We start from the raw sequence: 15,761 nt of genomic DNA, 5'->3' as shown, positions 1-15,761 counted from the left end.
TTCTGTGACGCATTGTGAATTTCACGACACGGCGTCTTGACATGATTAGCGAGCTCTGTCTTGTCTTGGAGCTTGCCACCGACATGGGCTCGGTGTTTTCTTTAGCCGGCATTCAGAAGAGGTGTCGGGGGGAGAAAAAAAAACGTAGCGTGAAAAGATGCTCTGCGAAGCGTGTCCGCCTGGAATGCGAAACACGAGTCACGGTCATCACTCTGTCCAGACGTAAAGCTTCCGTGAGATTTCTTTTTGACGTTTTGACACCGCTACACAAGGAAGACAAGTCTGAAATCAGTGCGCCAAATCAGTCAGAGCTTTTCTCCCTGTCACTCACACGCCCCATACAAACTCACAGGTGGCGCCAAATGACATCTCAGACAGAGTTTTTGGCCCATATTGGCACAATAGTGATCAATACAGCAGAATCTTTCGATTAATTATGATCTGGGTCAATGCCCCATCTCGGAACGCCCCCCCCCCAATAATGACAACAAAGTTCAGTTATTTTCATAATATTTTGGAATGATGATGCTTTGATTGAATTGAAAAGTTAAAGTTGGCGGCACGGCGGTCTAGTGGTTAGCACACAGCTAGGAGACCAGGGTTCAATTCCACCTTCAGCCATCTCTGTGTGGAGTTTGCGTGTTCTCTCCCCGTGCATGCGTGGGTTTTCTCCGGGTACTCCGGTTTCCTCCCACATTCCAAAAACATGCTAGGTTAATTAGCGACTCCAAATTGTCCATAGGTATGAATGTGAGTGTGAATGGTTGTTTGTCTATATGTGCCCTGTGATTGGCTGGCCACCAGTCCAGGGTGTACCCCGCCTCTCGCCAAGACAGCTGGGATAGGCTCCAGCACCCCCGCGACCCTCGTGAGGAAAAAGCGGTGAATGAAGATTAAAGTTGAATAACAAATTATTTTTGAATGTGCAAATTAAATACTTTGAAAACATTTTTTCAAATTAATTAATGTATATTATATATACGTCATATACTGTGTTTCATAAAAAAAACTACAAATATTTAAAAAAACAATAGAAACTACAAATGTAATAAGTTTTACCATAATATTATAGGTTTCATTTATTTAAAAATTTAAACATGTATTTTTATGTATTATATATATTTAAAAATATGCATTGTTTTGTATATGTAGGGAAATAATACAATTTAAATTGTTTAATTAAATTAAAAATGTAGCTTAAAATTTGAACAAATAGTTTAAAAATTCTGAAAACAAATTCTAATAATGTAATAAAATATCAGTTTAATGTTTCATTTGAACATTTCAATGAATTCCAGTCAGAATAATAACCAATAATGAATAATAGTAAGATAATAATGTGTATTGTGTTAAGGTGTACGGGGCAAAGCAGTATATACAATATATACAGTATGTTGTCTTTGGTTGTCTATGCTGATGGAGTGCTAGAAGCATCTGTTAGAGGCTGAAGATCGGCAGGAAAGAATAAAAACCTGCATGATGCAAACAAGCATGTGGGCAGCAGCATGGAACCCAACCTGCATGGCTGTTCAAAGTGCAGGGGGGGTGGGATGGGGTGGGGGCGGAGGGGCCATGAAAGTAGCAAGATGACAGGAGCGTAAACATTTTAGTACCCGCACTGCGGGCTCCTCATGTCGGAGATGCTGAGTATCAAAAGCATCCTTGGTGCTCATCGGCAATCCAAACACGCATCAAAAAAAAACGCAGGGGGGGGCGCATTGACGTGGGGGGGGGGGCTTGTGAAGCTGCCATCTTGTTGGGAGTCTCTTAGCGACTGCAGCTTCTTGCTCTGAGAAAGTCCCGTATTGTATTTCTTTCCTGCCCGGCGCACGTTTCCTGTGGCGGCTGCCGTGTCAAACGACGATGACCCGCCGCTTCCTGCGAGTCGCATGGAGACGAGGCCCTGCCACGAGCCCGGGGGGCCAAGACCAGGAGCGCCCCCCTCCCCGCCTCACTTTCAAGTCATCACACCACCTGGCCTTTTCCATCCTGTAGTTTTCTTCTTCTAGATGTCAATGGCGTTGCCGTGAATCTTCCCTCCTTATTTACCTCCTCCATGCATCCTTCCTTTCCTCTTTGCTTCCCTCCCCTGCCCCTCCCGGCCGCTCCCCCCCCGGGTCAGGAGAGGTTCTGTCAGACATTTCCTGTGCAAGCGGCTGATCCAGACCACACCTTGTGAGGGGATTTCTCCTTCAATCAAGTTCAACACTTAAAAACAACACTGGCATGGAAGCAGGAGTTCAGAACAGTTGCTGAGATGTTAAAATGTTCATAAAGGTTACATGCAGACAGTTTGACCCTGCAACAGACTATTGCCACTTTGCACTGTATTTTGCCATAATTTCAACATTTTAATGAATATGAATAATGAATCCACGGGAAACCGGGGGTTTTCAACTAGCCACCAGTGGCCACAAACGGTGACGGTTTGACCCTGGAATAGACCATTTCAATATTGCACTATATGTGGCCCTAATAGGAAGATGACCAAGGTTTTAATGATGACACATTTGACAGAAAGACCACACGTGTGCTCCATCATTCGTTAGCAGTGGCAACAGTTTGACCCTGGAACAGATTATTTCACTTCCGCTGTATTTGGCCACATTCCTGAAGCACTTTTCATGGGATTAGAAGCCAGGAAACCTGGAAAATCTGTGGTTTTCCCATGATGCCTTAGGGATTATTCCCCATCAGGGACCACAGATTGACCAAGCACACTTTTCCAAGGATTAATGATTTGAAAGTTTGATAGGAAAATTAGTTCCCATATTTCATTGGATTAAAGATTAAACTACAAACAGAAAAAGTACAATGTGTGCTTTTTTTGCCCACCTGGTAGGGATTATTACTTACTGGGGCAGCAGTTTAACCCTGGAACTGATTATTATTGGCCACGGCCTGCTGGCATCCAGGGAAAGGGGGAAACATCCATTGGGTTTTCTGACTAAATGAAGGAAAGTCTTGGTCCCTGCACGAGGCAACATGGCAAGAGGTTAAAGACCTTCCTCATAACAACTTGGACCCCCAGAAAAGTCCCGCTTTTGCTCCGACGGTGGTGTGAATGGGCTTCTCTTCCCTTGGGAGGTCATGCATACACGCGTGTGAACTCTGTGACACAAACGCGTCTCATCAGCGCTTCTTCTCAGACATTGTCCCGTCCAGGAGTTCAGCGGGCAGGAAGCGAGCGGGGAGAAAAAGGAGGAAGCGGAGGCAGCACTTTGTGGCCTGCAGGTAGCGACCGTTAAAGTCCTGACCTCCTGCTCCACCCTCCATCAGTCTTGACAACACCAAGCACAGCAGATAGAGCAAAAAGAGCCAAATGAAAGGTTGCGTTTCTAAATGTTATTTTATTACTAGATGTTCACGTGTGACATTTACAAGCTGAGAGAAGAACGCAAAACAACGTTGAGGAGCAAAGGTGAGCACAGAAGCAGCATGTTTCCATCCTCACCAGGGCCAAAAGAACAACTTGCTGCCGTACTTGGAGGGCTCCAGCTTCCCCTCGATGGTGGGGTTGGGCTCGGGGCGTGGCCGGGAGTGGTAGGGGTTCTCAGGCAGGGGCCGTGAGGTCGCCACCTTTGTCACCTACCAAAATGACGCGAATAAGGACATATTCAACAGAAGACAACCTCAAGGCGCCAATGAATGAACCCCACCCACAATGTCCGGACGACTTTAACAGTTGTGGCTGTAGGCAACCTCCTCTAAAGTGTCAAGTAGCACCAGTGGTCAGCATCCAGCAGCTTTATATCTAGCTCTGTGTACGCTACTGCTGCTGGTTACATCACCATTGCCATTGCTACTAATTTGCTCATAAGTAACCTTTCCACTTTCTCATGCACTCCAAATCATTCTTAAAGTTATAAAATAAACTTGTCAGATGAAAATAATAAAGAATAAAATAAATAAATGGTATGCTTCTGAGGTAAACAAAACACCTTGGCTATCATGACAGCATTTAGTTCTTCTATATTACATAATAGAATTATCCTTATCCTACCTTGTTATTGCACTGTTGGGTCTACCTCTTGATTTTTTGGTTCCATGAGCCTCAGGATGTTTTTCAGAATGAATCTCCACTACTAAGCACCATAAGTATTCGTCAGGAAGGGCATCCGGAATACAAAAGGCTCAAGCCAAAATCAGTATGCGGAGCAAAAAGATCAGCTGTGGCGACTTCGTAATCATGGAAAAGCCGAAAGAAACAAATAAACAAATAATCTTACTGCGCCCAACCTCTGGAGCAATGGCGAGCTGAAGGAGGCCTTGCTCACGCAGCTCAACAATCCCACCTTGTCCAAAGACAGAAAGCCTCTTTGCCTTTTCCATCAGGAGAACAGGACGGTGTGAATACTAAACACAGACACTAAATCCACATTTTTACCAATATTTTGCCTTTTAAAGGCTATTTCAAAGCCTATTTCACAGCAATGCTCTTTGCAATCATTTGATTTTTTTGTCTCATTCCCATTTCTAGTTTTTGCATTTTTAATCTCCACTTAGAATGTCCTTAAGATCCATTCCTGACATTTTGTAACTGGTCTTAACATTTTATTCAGGAGTGCATGTGTGCGTTATTATATATTATTACAATTTTAGATTTATATTATATTTACATTGGATGTAAAATGACTTTGCTGCATTTTCATTTAGAAAAAAAACGAAACAAAAAGCCTCCAAAGCTCCAGTCTTCATAATTTGGGTGTACAAATGCAAAACTACACAAATCAACCAATTCAAGAAATTAAAATTTAAATGAAGAATATGTACCCCGCCTCCCGCCCAGAGTCAGCTGAGATAGGCAACCCACTCTAATGAGGATGAGTGGCACAGAAAATGGATAAAATGAAGAATAAAGAATTCTAATTAATTATAAGACAGGCATCAATTGACAGTATAGAGCTGCAGGGGCTTTTTATGTTTTATGTTATATAATCTAAAAATGATATAAATGATACATCATAGTGAAGGCATTTGGGAAATAGTACCTTGTTGATGCAGTATATGATGTGTTGTATCCAAGCTGTGTTCTATCATGTTTTTGCAATATGATATAATGTTTTGTACCGTGTATGTCGTCTCTCACTTGTTTTATGTACGAGTCTATGGTGTTTTTAAAGGGCTTAGGCAAGCAAAATCTGGCGCACCCATGCAAGTAGCTTCATTAAAAAGAGAAGGAATTCATAACAAAATAGACTAACCTGATTAAAACTAATATTTATCATTGCACCAAAAGAGGTAACAAGGAGGAAAAACGGAATAGATGACTCTAAGCAGTGAAAAACAGGTGATGTGTATAAAGGACTGAAAATATCATGGCCACCAACATACAGTAAGTAGCGTTCCCGTGACATGGAGCTGAACAGGCCGTGGAAGTGAGCCAGTGGCATCCTGGTAATCACCATTTACATGGCATTCTGCGCGTCGACGCTGCATAATTTCAGCAATCAGCGCCTCTTCATCAGCAAGAAGAAGAAGAAGAGCGCCCATCAAAGCAAACGGCTCACCTTTGACAGGTCTCCCAGCCCGGGTCGCTCCCAGCCTAGCTTATCCAGGACGCAGCTGTCGAAGGCGTGCTGCTGCTTGCGGCAATGACGCAGCTCCGCTAAATTAGAATAGTCCAGACAGGTCCAGTACTCGGTGAACGGCTCGGCACAGTTTCCCTTGATTTGCCTGTAAAAGCCGGAAGGGGGGTTGGGTTATCTGTAGCTCCACATAAGATGTTTTATCTCAACTACAACCGCAATAATGAGGTTGGAGCCGTTTGCGTGGAGTATCTAGAAGTACATTGTACGTCCAGTATAAGACAAAAGGCTGGTGTGTCGGTACCTGAAAAAGTTGAGCGCGCACTCGTTGACTTTCCTCCCTTCTTCCAGACACTTGCGGGGGTCCTTCTCCTCCCAGCGACACAGCATGAACTCCTTGTTGGGCTTGTCGCACTGGGAGCCCAAGTGGTGAGCGGCGGCTTTCAGCACCGCCGAGGAAACATTGATCTGGACACAAAATCAACATGAATATCTGCCACATCATGAGGTACGCTGCACTGTAATAACGCTCATACACGATTGATTAGTGCTACGTCCACCTTCATATCCATTTCTATCCCTGGATCCCTGACATGATTGATCCACTTTGCATTAATACAGTATTCTACATTGTCCAGTTTTTGAAAGCAAAGGGTAAATTCCCAAAAAATGATATGTGTAGTTGATGGTGCCAGCCATGACGAGCAAGCTCTCGCTTTTTTGTATTGTTTTAAATCGGCTTCCTCGTGAGCGTAAAGGGGTCTTCATAGTCTGATTTATTTATATATTGTCGCCAACACAGTGTCCAACCACGGTAAACATACATATAGCTATGAAAAGATGTTTATATAACATGTACTGTATAATGCTTTATGGCCTTGTCGCTAGAATTAGGCGATATGGACCTTAACATGTATCACAATATAAAATTTAAATTGAGTCTTATAGAAAAAGCTAAAAACTTGAGCCTTATCATGAAATACAGGTGTGTCAAATTGTAAAGCACATGTATTTATTGGAGCGCGCAGACCTCACAGCTAGGAGACCAGGGTTCAATTCCACCGTCGGCCATCTCTGTGTTGAGTTTGCATGTTTTCCCCGTGCATGTCTGGGTTCTCTCCGGGTACTCCGGTTTCCTCCCACATTCCAAAAACATGCTAGGTTAATTGGCCACTCCAAATTGTCCATAGGTATGAATGTGAGTGTGAATGGTTGTTTGTCTATATGTGCCCTGTGATTGGCTGGCGACCAGTCAAGGGTGTACCCCGCCTCTCGCCCAAAAGACAGCTGGGCTCCAGCACCCCCGCGACCCTCATGAGGAAAAAGCGGTAGAAAATGAATGAATGAATGTATTTATTGGTAACAATCTGGCTAACTCGCTCTGTTCTGTGGCAATCTTCTCTTTCCTGTGTGAACATCCCCATCGACAGTGTCGTCCGTTAACAGCAACTTAATCCCTACTTGGTTTCCTAAGTCGGAGATTGGTGATGAGAACATGAGAACATAGTTCCAGTTAGTTGCAGGGTCACTTGTAGAGAGTTTGGCTTGTCAAAACAATCATCATTCAAAAAAAGGATGTATCATAAAAGTGCCTGCTCAAAAAATAAATAAAAATCAGACCTCACAAAACACTGGGCTTTATATTCATCTCCCGCTGGATTTGTGCACACTCGCCTGTTCATTCATGGGTATGTGATGAACACACTCTAATCTTCTTCTGCTGTGGAACACATATGTAAAAAAAAAGATGGCCACGCCGCTTGTCTCTGAAGAAGACTGGCATTACCGCAAGTCTGCGGTACCAAACCTTCTTCTTTAGGAAAAGAAAAACTTACAGTATCGCTCGGAATGAACATCCAGCAGCAACACAACATTTTGGCATGGGTACTATTTTGATGAAAAATACACTGAACCAAGTTGACATCTACCTGACAAGCGTTTGTTTACCCTGCTTTAGCTGAGACGTGTCACTCTGAATGACGCTGAACTGCGGCACCATCAATTATAAATGTTATTTTTGCAAATTTACAGTTGACTTTCAAACGTTGAACATAATTAAAAACAATATATAACATATTTAAGCAAAGTTGACTAATCATGTCAGGGATCCTCCAAGAACCGTGCAAAAACACGCTGTCAGCTCACACCTGACTTTCCAAGGACAAGCTCAATGTGTCCATAGCATTGCTGTCACAGTCTTCCAAAGTCATAACCAGACACCCTAAAGTTAGTTATCATCATTGTAATGCTAGCTATACTGTACTTCGCTTACGCGGTGGATGTAATACGATAAATGGCCAAACACCTGCAGGAAGACATGAAACATAATCTGGAATGTTATTTTTAACTTCATGTACATTTTTTAAAGCACGGTAGCAGAATTAGTTAGACATATAGCCGCGGCTCATAGAAGCCTATGAGCGAAGTAGCTAGCTAGCCGTCTCCTCTAGTCGTCCATTGACATATAAACTCACCTCGTCCACATTCAGCTCCTGCAAAGTGGGAACCTCCCTCGTCGAGGGCATGGCTGCATAAGTGTGTAATAAAGCACACACAGAGACAGGGAGAAACACAAGACGTTGAGTAAACTTTGAAGGTCTTCTCGTCGAGGAGCGCCGAGGCGCAGTGGAAGGTCAGCTAGCGTTCCTCTGTCTGCTGTCAACGAGGAGGCGCGCGGCAATGACGTCAGAAGCGAGCGACTCCAAACAGCAGAGCCCGCGTGCGCAATAGTTGCCAGGGTGAAGTATGAAATTTATAATCTTTCTGTAACTTTAGGTTTTTGTTCTGTAATATTATGTTTTAGTAGCATACGAAGCGCTTAAATGCTATGTTAATTTGACACATTCATTCATTCATTCATTTTCTACCGCTTTTTCCTCACGAGGATGTTGGCTAAATGGTGACGGTTTGCATTGGACACCTTGTTGCCATGGTAACTGTACACAATGCCGACTATCATCGGAAGACGGTTCACTTTTGCTTCCAGTTCGTAGTCTTTTTTGTGCCCACATCTTCGCAACTTAACAAAACGTGAAGGTTCTTCAATTTAATTCAACTGAAAAAAACTTTATTTGTCTCGCCAGTTGAAGGCACACAGAGCAGCTAGTCAACAATATACTGGAACAACTGAGATAATGCTCATAAAAAGACTTAATAACCCTATCTTCTTGTGAGAAGCATATAACACTGAGCTGCAGTAGCTCGCCAAAAGGTCAAAGTTGAAAACAACCAGGAATTCACTTTTGGGAAGACTGCATCTCAAGCTAAAAAAAAATGGAGCTGACAGGAAGCAGTTACAAGGGGCCGACGCTAAATAGCAGGTGAGTGAAAGCTAGTTCATGAAGCCCTTTAGTGAGACAATACAACACATGAAATAATCATATCATTTGTATTCCTTTGTCAGGATGGAAGGAGAAGGGGAGTACACCTTCCCCTCGGAGACCAAGTATGTCGGGCAGATGAAAGACGGGATGTTCCACGGGAAGGGGGTGCTCCACTTTCTGAATGGAAGCAAATACGAGGCCACCTGGGAAAATGGCATCGCTACACAGGTGTGTGTGTGTGTGTGTGTGTGTGAGAACATGTTCCGCATACATACACGCATACATCTGGTCCCTGTTACAGCAATCATGCACTATTCTAGTCGTTATTAGGTTTCTCTTGAGCCTTTTCCTTGGCAGAGGTAGACCTCCATCACTGCAATTAAGCTCATCAATTCATTCAGCTGAGGGTCATTTCACGTGATAGCGACGATGAACAATGGCGACACTTGGTCTAAACTTGCCTGAGTCTTGCATGGATCCAGCATGGATGTCATTCTGTATTCTGTATCATTGAATGGCTATCTGTTGCTAGGCAGATCCCATAGAATGCAGAACGATAACTGCCCCATAGACCAATGGAGAACAATTACTGGCACAGTACAGTTGTGATGAACATATTGATTACATTGTATTGATGTATCAATACGCATGTGAAAATCGAATTATTATCTATTTAGCTCAAGAAAAAGGATCATGTGTCACTGCCGCATCTTTTAGGGAGACACTTGTGCTGTTTTATATAAAAAAAGTCCAAAACAGTCATCTGTACCAATAACCAGAAAAATACCAAAAAAGGTAATTGTGTTGGTATAAAAAATAGCAAAGATCTCATCAGTATCAGGGACAAATGCCCAAAAATGTATTTAAAAAAATGAAAAAAAACATAATTGGTATTGGTTATTGGAAAAAAACAAAAAGGTAATCGTATCAGTATTGAAAATAAATGACAAAAAAGTCATTGGTATCGAGGGAAAGATGGTTGATATCAGTACCCAAAAATGGGTACCAAAAAGGGTAATTGATGTTGGTGGGGGAAAAAAAGCTAAGGAAGGGCATTGCTATTGGTATCCAAAAAATCAGTATCAGACAAAAATGATAAAATGTTAATCGGTATAAGACAAAAATGACAAAATGTTAATCGGTATCAGACAAAAATGACAAAATGGTAATCAGCGTCGGGAAAAAATTACAAAAAAGGCCATTGGTTTTGGTATCGAGGCAAAGATGGTCGATATTGGTATCCAAAAATGGGTACCAAAAAGGGTAATTGATGTTGATGGGGGAAAAAATTGACAAAAAAGTAATCCTGTCGGGGAAAAAAGCTAAGGAAGGTCAATACTATTGGTATTCAAAAAATCAGTATCAGACAAAAATGACAAAATGTTAATCGGTATCAGACAAAAATGACAAAATGTTAATCGGTATCAGACAAAGATGACAAAATGGTAATCAGTGTCAGGGAAAATGACAAAAAAGGTCATTGGTTTTGGTATTGAGGCAAAGATGGTCGATAATGGTATCCAAAAATGGGTACCAAAAAGGGTAATTGTTGTTGGTGGGGGGAAAAAAATACAAAAAATTAATCCTGTCGGGAAAAAAAGCTAAGGAAGGTCATTGCTATTGGTATCCAAAAAATCAGTATCAGACAAAAATGACAAAAAAGGTAGTTGGTTTTGGTATCGGGGGAAAAATGAGAAAAGGGTGATTGGTGCTGATATCCAAAAGAAATGCCAAAAGGGTCATTGGTGGATTGGAAGTTGGCAAAAATTACCGCTTTTTCCTCACAAGGGTCGAGGGGGTGCTGGAGCCTATCCCAGCTGTCTTTTGGGCGAGAGGCGGGGTACACCCTGGACTGGTGGCCAGCCAACCACAGGGCACATATAGACAAACAACCATTCACACTCACATTCATACCTATGGACAATTTGGAGTCGCTAATTAACCTAGCATGTTTTTGGAATGTGGGAGGAAACCGGAGTACCCGGAGAAAACCCACGCATGCATGGGGAGAGCATGCAAACTCCACACAGCGATGGTGGAATTGAAACCTGGTCTCCTAGCTGTGAGGTCTGCGCACTAACCACTAGGCCGCCGTGCCGCCACGGAAGGGTAATTAGTAAAAAAAAAAGTAATTATCAGTATTTTTAAACAAATGAACAATGAATATAATATATATGAACAATGCCAAAAAAGGTCATCATTATTGTATTGTTTTTTAAGTAGTTTTTTTAAGAAATAACAAGCGATGACACTTTGACCCTGGACCAGATGATGTTTCCTTCCACGGAAAAAGGTGGCCCAGCAGCTTGAATATTGAATTGTTTTGGAGCGTGAAGGTTTGAAGCGTGGCCATGATGCTAACTGACAGATGGGTGTTGGGTACAAATGTACGCCGTGATTAGCATCTGTTTTCCTCTATCGCCGATTTTTCTGATTGCATTGTTGATTTAGGAAAGTAGGAACGTTCCAGACAAATGTTTATTCCTTTGTCATTGTCTGGCATTAAAAGAAGATTTAGATCTCCGTCTCTGCCTCAAACTAAAAAACAGTAATGGAGAAAATGGACGTTCTTTTTCGCTACTCAAAACAGCAGCTTTTGCTTGTTTGAAGGTTTCTTGTTTATCCTTCCATCCAAAGGGATCCTTCACCTTTGCAGACGGTTTGCTGTACCAGGAAAAGGACTGGGATTACTGCATCGGCCGGGACAGGCGCTTCTACACAGAGAGATGCCACGGACTCAGACCCGCAGGTTGCTTTCACTGTTAAGTCCATGTCGGACTTAACAATGGTCACGTGATGTCACTTTGCTGATGGCAGGTGAATCCCAGCTCACCGACCTCCACCCTCCACGCGTGGTTCCTGACGGCTGCTACGACTGCGGCGACGGCTTCTACGACCCCGCCACGGGAAGCGTGACCTCCTACGACGGGACCTTCCTCAGAACGGCAGGTGAGGCTTTCGTGTCTTATTCGCCGACCCCTGATCAGCGTGCTATTTGGGGGCTATTTGGTCTGCAACAACTGTTGGCAGCTTTTACCGGAGACATGATAGATCAGGAACCAGCAGGATTACCGTACCCCAAAACTAACCAAGCAGCGTAGACAAATTATTTTTTTTCAGATTAAAATGAACAAAGCATTATTAGAGCCCTGTAGACATGACAAAACACGACTATATTCACATTTATACTCTTTATTTACAACATATTGCGCAACTGCAGGGTCTTGAGACACATGCTAACTCGCAAACTAGAGAGCTAGCGACCTAAACGGTAGCCTTCAAGTTATTTCCTTTAAACTTAAAAAGCCAAAAACTTACCACTTCCACACGGATAGGGAGGATAACTATTAACAGTTATTTAACCTTTAACATGAACATTAATCAAACGTAATAATTTTTTCTGGGTACATGATACCAGACAGCATCCATATCAAACTAACATTAAACTTTCATATCAAGGCGGGGGCCTCAAACTAATGTCCTACGAGCCACATTTGGCCCACGGGCCGCGTGTTTGGGACCCCTGTCTTAGAATGAGGGTCAAGGAAAGCATTTTTAATGATCCCAAAAGCTTCGTTTTGTGTCATGATGAAATTAATTTATCAAGGATTTGTTGACTTGAACCAGTTTGAATGAAGAAAAATGCAAAGTAGAAATGTTTAGGAATGCTAATGTTAGCATATTGTGCTAACTGTATTGCTGCTGCCATCGTGTCTTCCCGCCATGTGCCCACGTCCATGTGGGGGAATACTGCTTATTGTTCTCCATCTTGGCACCGTGCCAGTTCCTGAGGCTAACCACCAAGGAGGCTAATGCTAACGAGGAGCCCAATGAAAGCTAACGCAGGTCTTTCCTGTCCAATAAGCTGACTTGTATCTTTTCTTACATCCAGCAGTTCCTCTACTGTCTTAGGATGATCCCTACAACCCCATTATGGGGCTGGAGAGGTTGGGGGGGGGGGTCTCCTTCCTGGTGTCCCATCAGCATCATTGCATCCTGGACGGGAAGCCGTGAGGCAATAAATCCCGTCTTTACACAGACGCTGACAAATGCCCCCTGCACTTCCTTAGCTAGGAAAATAAATGCCTCTTCGGGCCCCATGGGTGTAGGCCCGGCCTGCAAAATTCCACTTTTACAAAAGGAATCTATTTAATTTAGAATTTGAAAATGTCTTATTTCAAATGGATACAAAATATACATTCAGAAAGAAATATCAACAAAGACTTGGACTTGCAGACTTGTGACTGTCCTTACTTCCCATCACCAGACGACTCGGAGGCCGAGTGGATCGTGCGTTGCTGTCGGAGGGCCGAGACGCCGATTCCGGAAGAAGTGTACGGCGCCATTGAGGAGTCACCTGAGACTTCCTCCACTTAGAGCGAACTTCATCATGAATTGCTGCACTGAAGACGACCTATTTATTGTTGACGTATTCACAGAGCTGGCCATGCCGCCCTCCATTTCTGTTTCTAGTTTACATGTGTTGCGTTCACTGGGGCTCGGTTTTTGACATTTTCAATTAGAAAACCGAGGCGAAATGGAAAAGAATCTTAAGAAGCGACCCGGCATGCGCATAGCCTGATAGAATTGCTCCCATTCTCTTGCCACGCCTCTTGTTGCTAGGCAGACACAATGCCAACTAATGTAAACAAGCTGGTAAAAAATGTAGTCATCCCTTCTTTATGGTAGTTCATTGCTTCCAGACACCTTCATTAGAAACTTATATTGTATAATATGTTGGTTACCATCTTCTAAATACACTTGTTCAGCAATACTAGAGCCCTCAAGACATCAAATAACACCCCTATAGTCACATTTATTTAAGGTTTACGAGAAAATAAGGCAGAATGTTATGAGAATAATGTTGTAAATTCCAATAATAAAAGTCAATAACAGGATAATACGAGAATAAAGTTGAAAATTCCCTAGAAAATAAGTTGTACTATAACAATAACAAAGTCGGAAATTTATGAAAAAAATTATAATTACGATAACAAAGCCTTAAATTTGCAACAAAATATATTTTATTATTATTATTATTATTATGAGAATAAAGTCCTAATTTTACAGGAAAAAAGGTTGTAATATTACAATAATAAAATGTGTACATTTTTACAAATAATTGTAAAATTACAATGACAGCTGGGATAGGCTCCAGCACCCCCGCGACCCCTGTGAGGCAAAAGCGGTAGAAAATGAATGAATGAATGAATTAAATAATAATTACGATAATAAAGCCTTAAATTTGCAACAAAATATATGATATTATTATTATTATTATTATTATTATTATTATTATTATTATTGTTGTTATTATTGTTATTATTATTATTATGAGAATAAGGTCCTAATTTTACAAGAAAAAAGGTTGTAATATTACAATAATAAAATGTGTACATTTTTACAAATAATTGTAAAATTACAATGACAGCTGGGATAGGCTCCAGCACCCCCGCGACCCTCGTGAGGAAAAAGCGGTAGAAAATGAATGAATGAATGAATGAAATAATAATTATGATAATAAAGCCTTAAATTTGCAACAAAATATATGATATTATTATTATTATTATTACGAGAATAAAGTCCTAATTTTACAAGAAAAATGGTTTTAATATTACAATAATAAAATGTGTACATTTTTACAAATAATTGTAAAATTATTTTGGAAAAACGCCTTGGGATAGGCTCCAGCACCCCCCGCGACCCCCCTGCGACAAAAGGAATTGAACTTGAAAATGTTGAATATATTCATTTTCATGGCATATTTTCCCAACTGAAATGATAATACATGATAAAATATGACATTAAAAGAGTCATGTCGTCTTTAGATTGTCTTGAATGATTTTTGTCTTGAAATATAAAAGTTCATGAAATACACAATGTGAATGGTAGACGGGTCCTAAATAATTACCTTGACCAACACTTCCAAATCGGGCGGCACGGTGGTCTAGTGGTGTCACAGCTAGGAGACCAGGGTTCAATTCCACCCTCGGCCATCTCTGTGTGGAGTTTGCATGTTCTCCCCGTGCATGTGTGGGTTTTCTCCGGGTACTCCGGTTTCCTCCCACATTCCAAAAACATGCTAGGTTAATTAGCGACTCCAAATTGTCCATAGGTATGAATGTGAGTGTGAATGGTTGTTTGTCTATATGTGCCCTGTGATTGGCTGGCCACCAGTCCAGGGTGTACCCTTCCTCTCGCCCGAAGACAGCTGGGATAGGCTCCAGCACCCTTCGCGACAAAAGGAATTGAACATTAAATGTTGAATATATTCATTTTCATGGCATATTTTCCCAACTGAAATGATAATACATGATAAAATATGACATTAATAACAAAATATGACATGTCTTTTTAGATTGTCTTGAATGGTTTTCTATGAAATATGAAAGTTCATGAAAGCAGTGATGAATAATAGCAAATGTGAATGTCCTAAATAATTACCTTGACCAACACTTCCAAATCTTACTAGATGTGTACTAGATAGTACTAATAGTACTACATAATACTGTGTGTGAACGATGTGCCGTACAGTGAAGGCCACGTGCAGCCGTGTTGAAGCTGTGTGCTAACAAAAGAACGAGAAAAGACCCGAGCGGCAGTGAAGTGGTAAATTTGGCCAATCAAGATAAGCCTGACAATTAGGAGCAAATAACTTCTCACAGCCACTTCACACACACCTCCTTTGAAAGAAATGATGTGGGGGTGGGGGGGGGGGTGCCTTTTTATTTTTGTCTTTATGATTTTTGTGCGGATAATGCTGCGTTTAGTCTTGCTAGCGCTGAAATGCCGAGCTAATTGCAGGGAAGTCAGCCTTCCCTTCAGGAGCGCCCCCAGCTGCACGCACTTGAGCACCCCCGCCGGACTCCACCCCCCCAGGTCGGAGCACGCCGCCCGGGGCCCCTCCATT

The 15,761-nt window shown here is 42.0% G+C and overlaps 2 protein-coding genes across 2 annotated transcripts; one reads left to right on the top strand and one right to left on the bottom strand.

Moving 5' to 3' along the window:
• Positions 1 to 3,317: 3,317 nt before the first annotated feature.
• Positions 3,318 to 8,209, bottom strand: ndufa8 (NADH:ubiquinone oxidoreductase subunit A8). Its single transcript, XM_058057782.2, has 4 exons — positions 8,003 to 8,209; positions 5,833 to 5,996; positions 5,511 to 5,676; positions 3,318 to 3,588 (listed from the first exon to the last, which is right to left on the bottom strand). Exons 1-4 carry the CDS (start codon positions 8,051 to 8,053, stop codon positions 3,451 to 3,453), a joined length of 519 nt encoding a protein of 172 aa, XP_057913765.1. The 5' UTR covers positions 8,054 to 8,209; the 3' UTR covers positions 3,318 to 3,450.
• A 24-nt stretch (positions 8,210 to 8,233) lies between these two features.
• Positions 8,234 to 14,336, top strand: morn5 (MORN repeat containing 5). The gene is made up of 5 exons (XM_058057779.2): positions 8,234 to 8,848; positions 8,932 to 9,079; positions 11,489 to 11,600; positions 11,669 to 11,800; positions 13,119 to 14,336. Exons 1-5 carry the CDS (start codon positions 8,802 to 8,804, stop codon positions 13,226 to 13,228), a joined length of 549 nt encoding a protein of 182 aa, XP_057913762.2. The 5' UTR covers positions 8,234 to 8,801; the 3' UTR covers positions 13,229 to 14,336.
• The last annotated feature ends 1,425 nt before the right edge of the window (positions 14,337 to 15,761 follow it).

Source organism: Doryrhamphus excisus, linkage group LG19, assembly GCF_037039965.1.
Source record: "Doryrhamphus excisus strain RoL-2023G ecotype Guam linkage group LG19, RoL_Dexc_Guam_v1.1, whole genome shotgun sequence".
Lineage (NCBI taxonomy): Eukaryota > Metazoa > Chordata > Actinopteri > Syngnathiformes > Syngnathidae > Doryrhamphus > Doryrhamphus excisus.
This window is presented reverse-complemented; position numbering and strand designations above follow the sequence as displayed.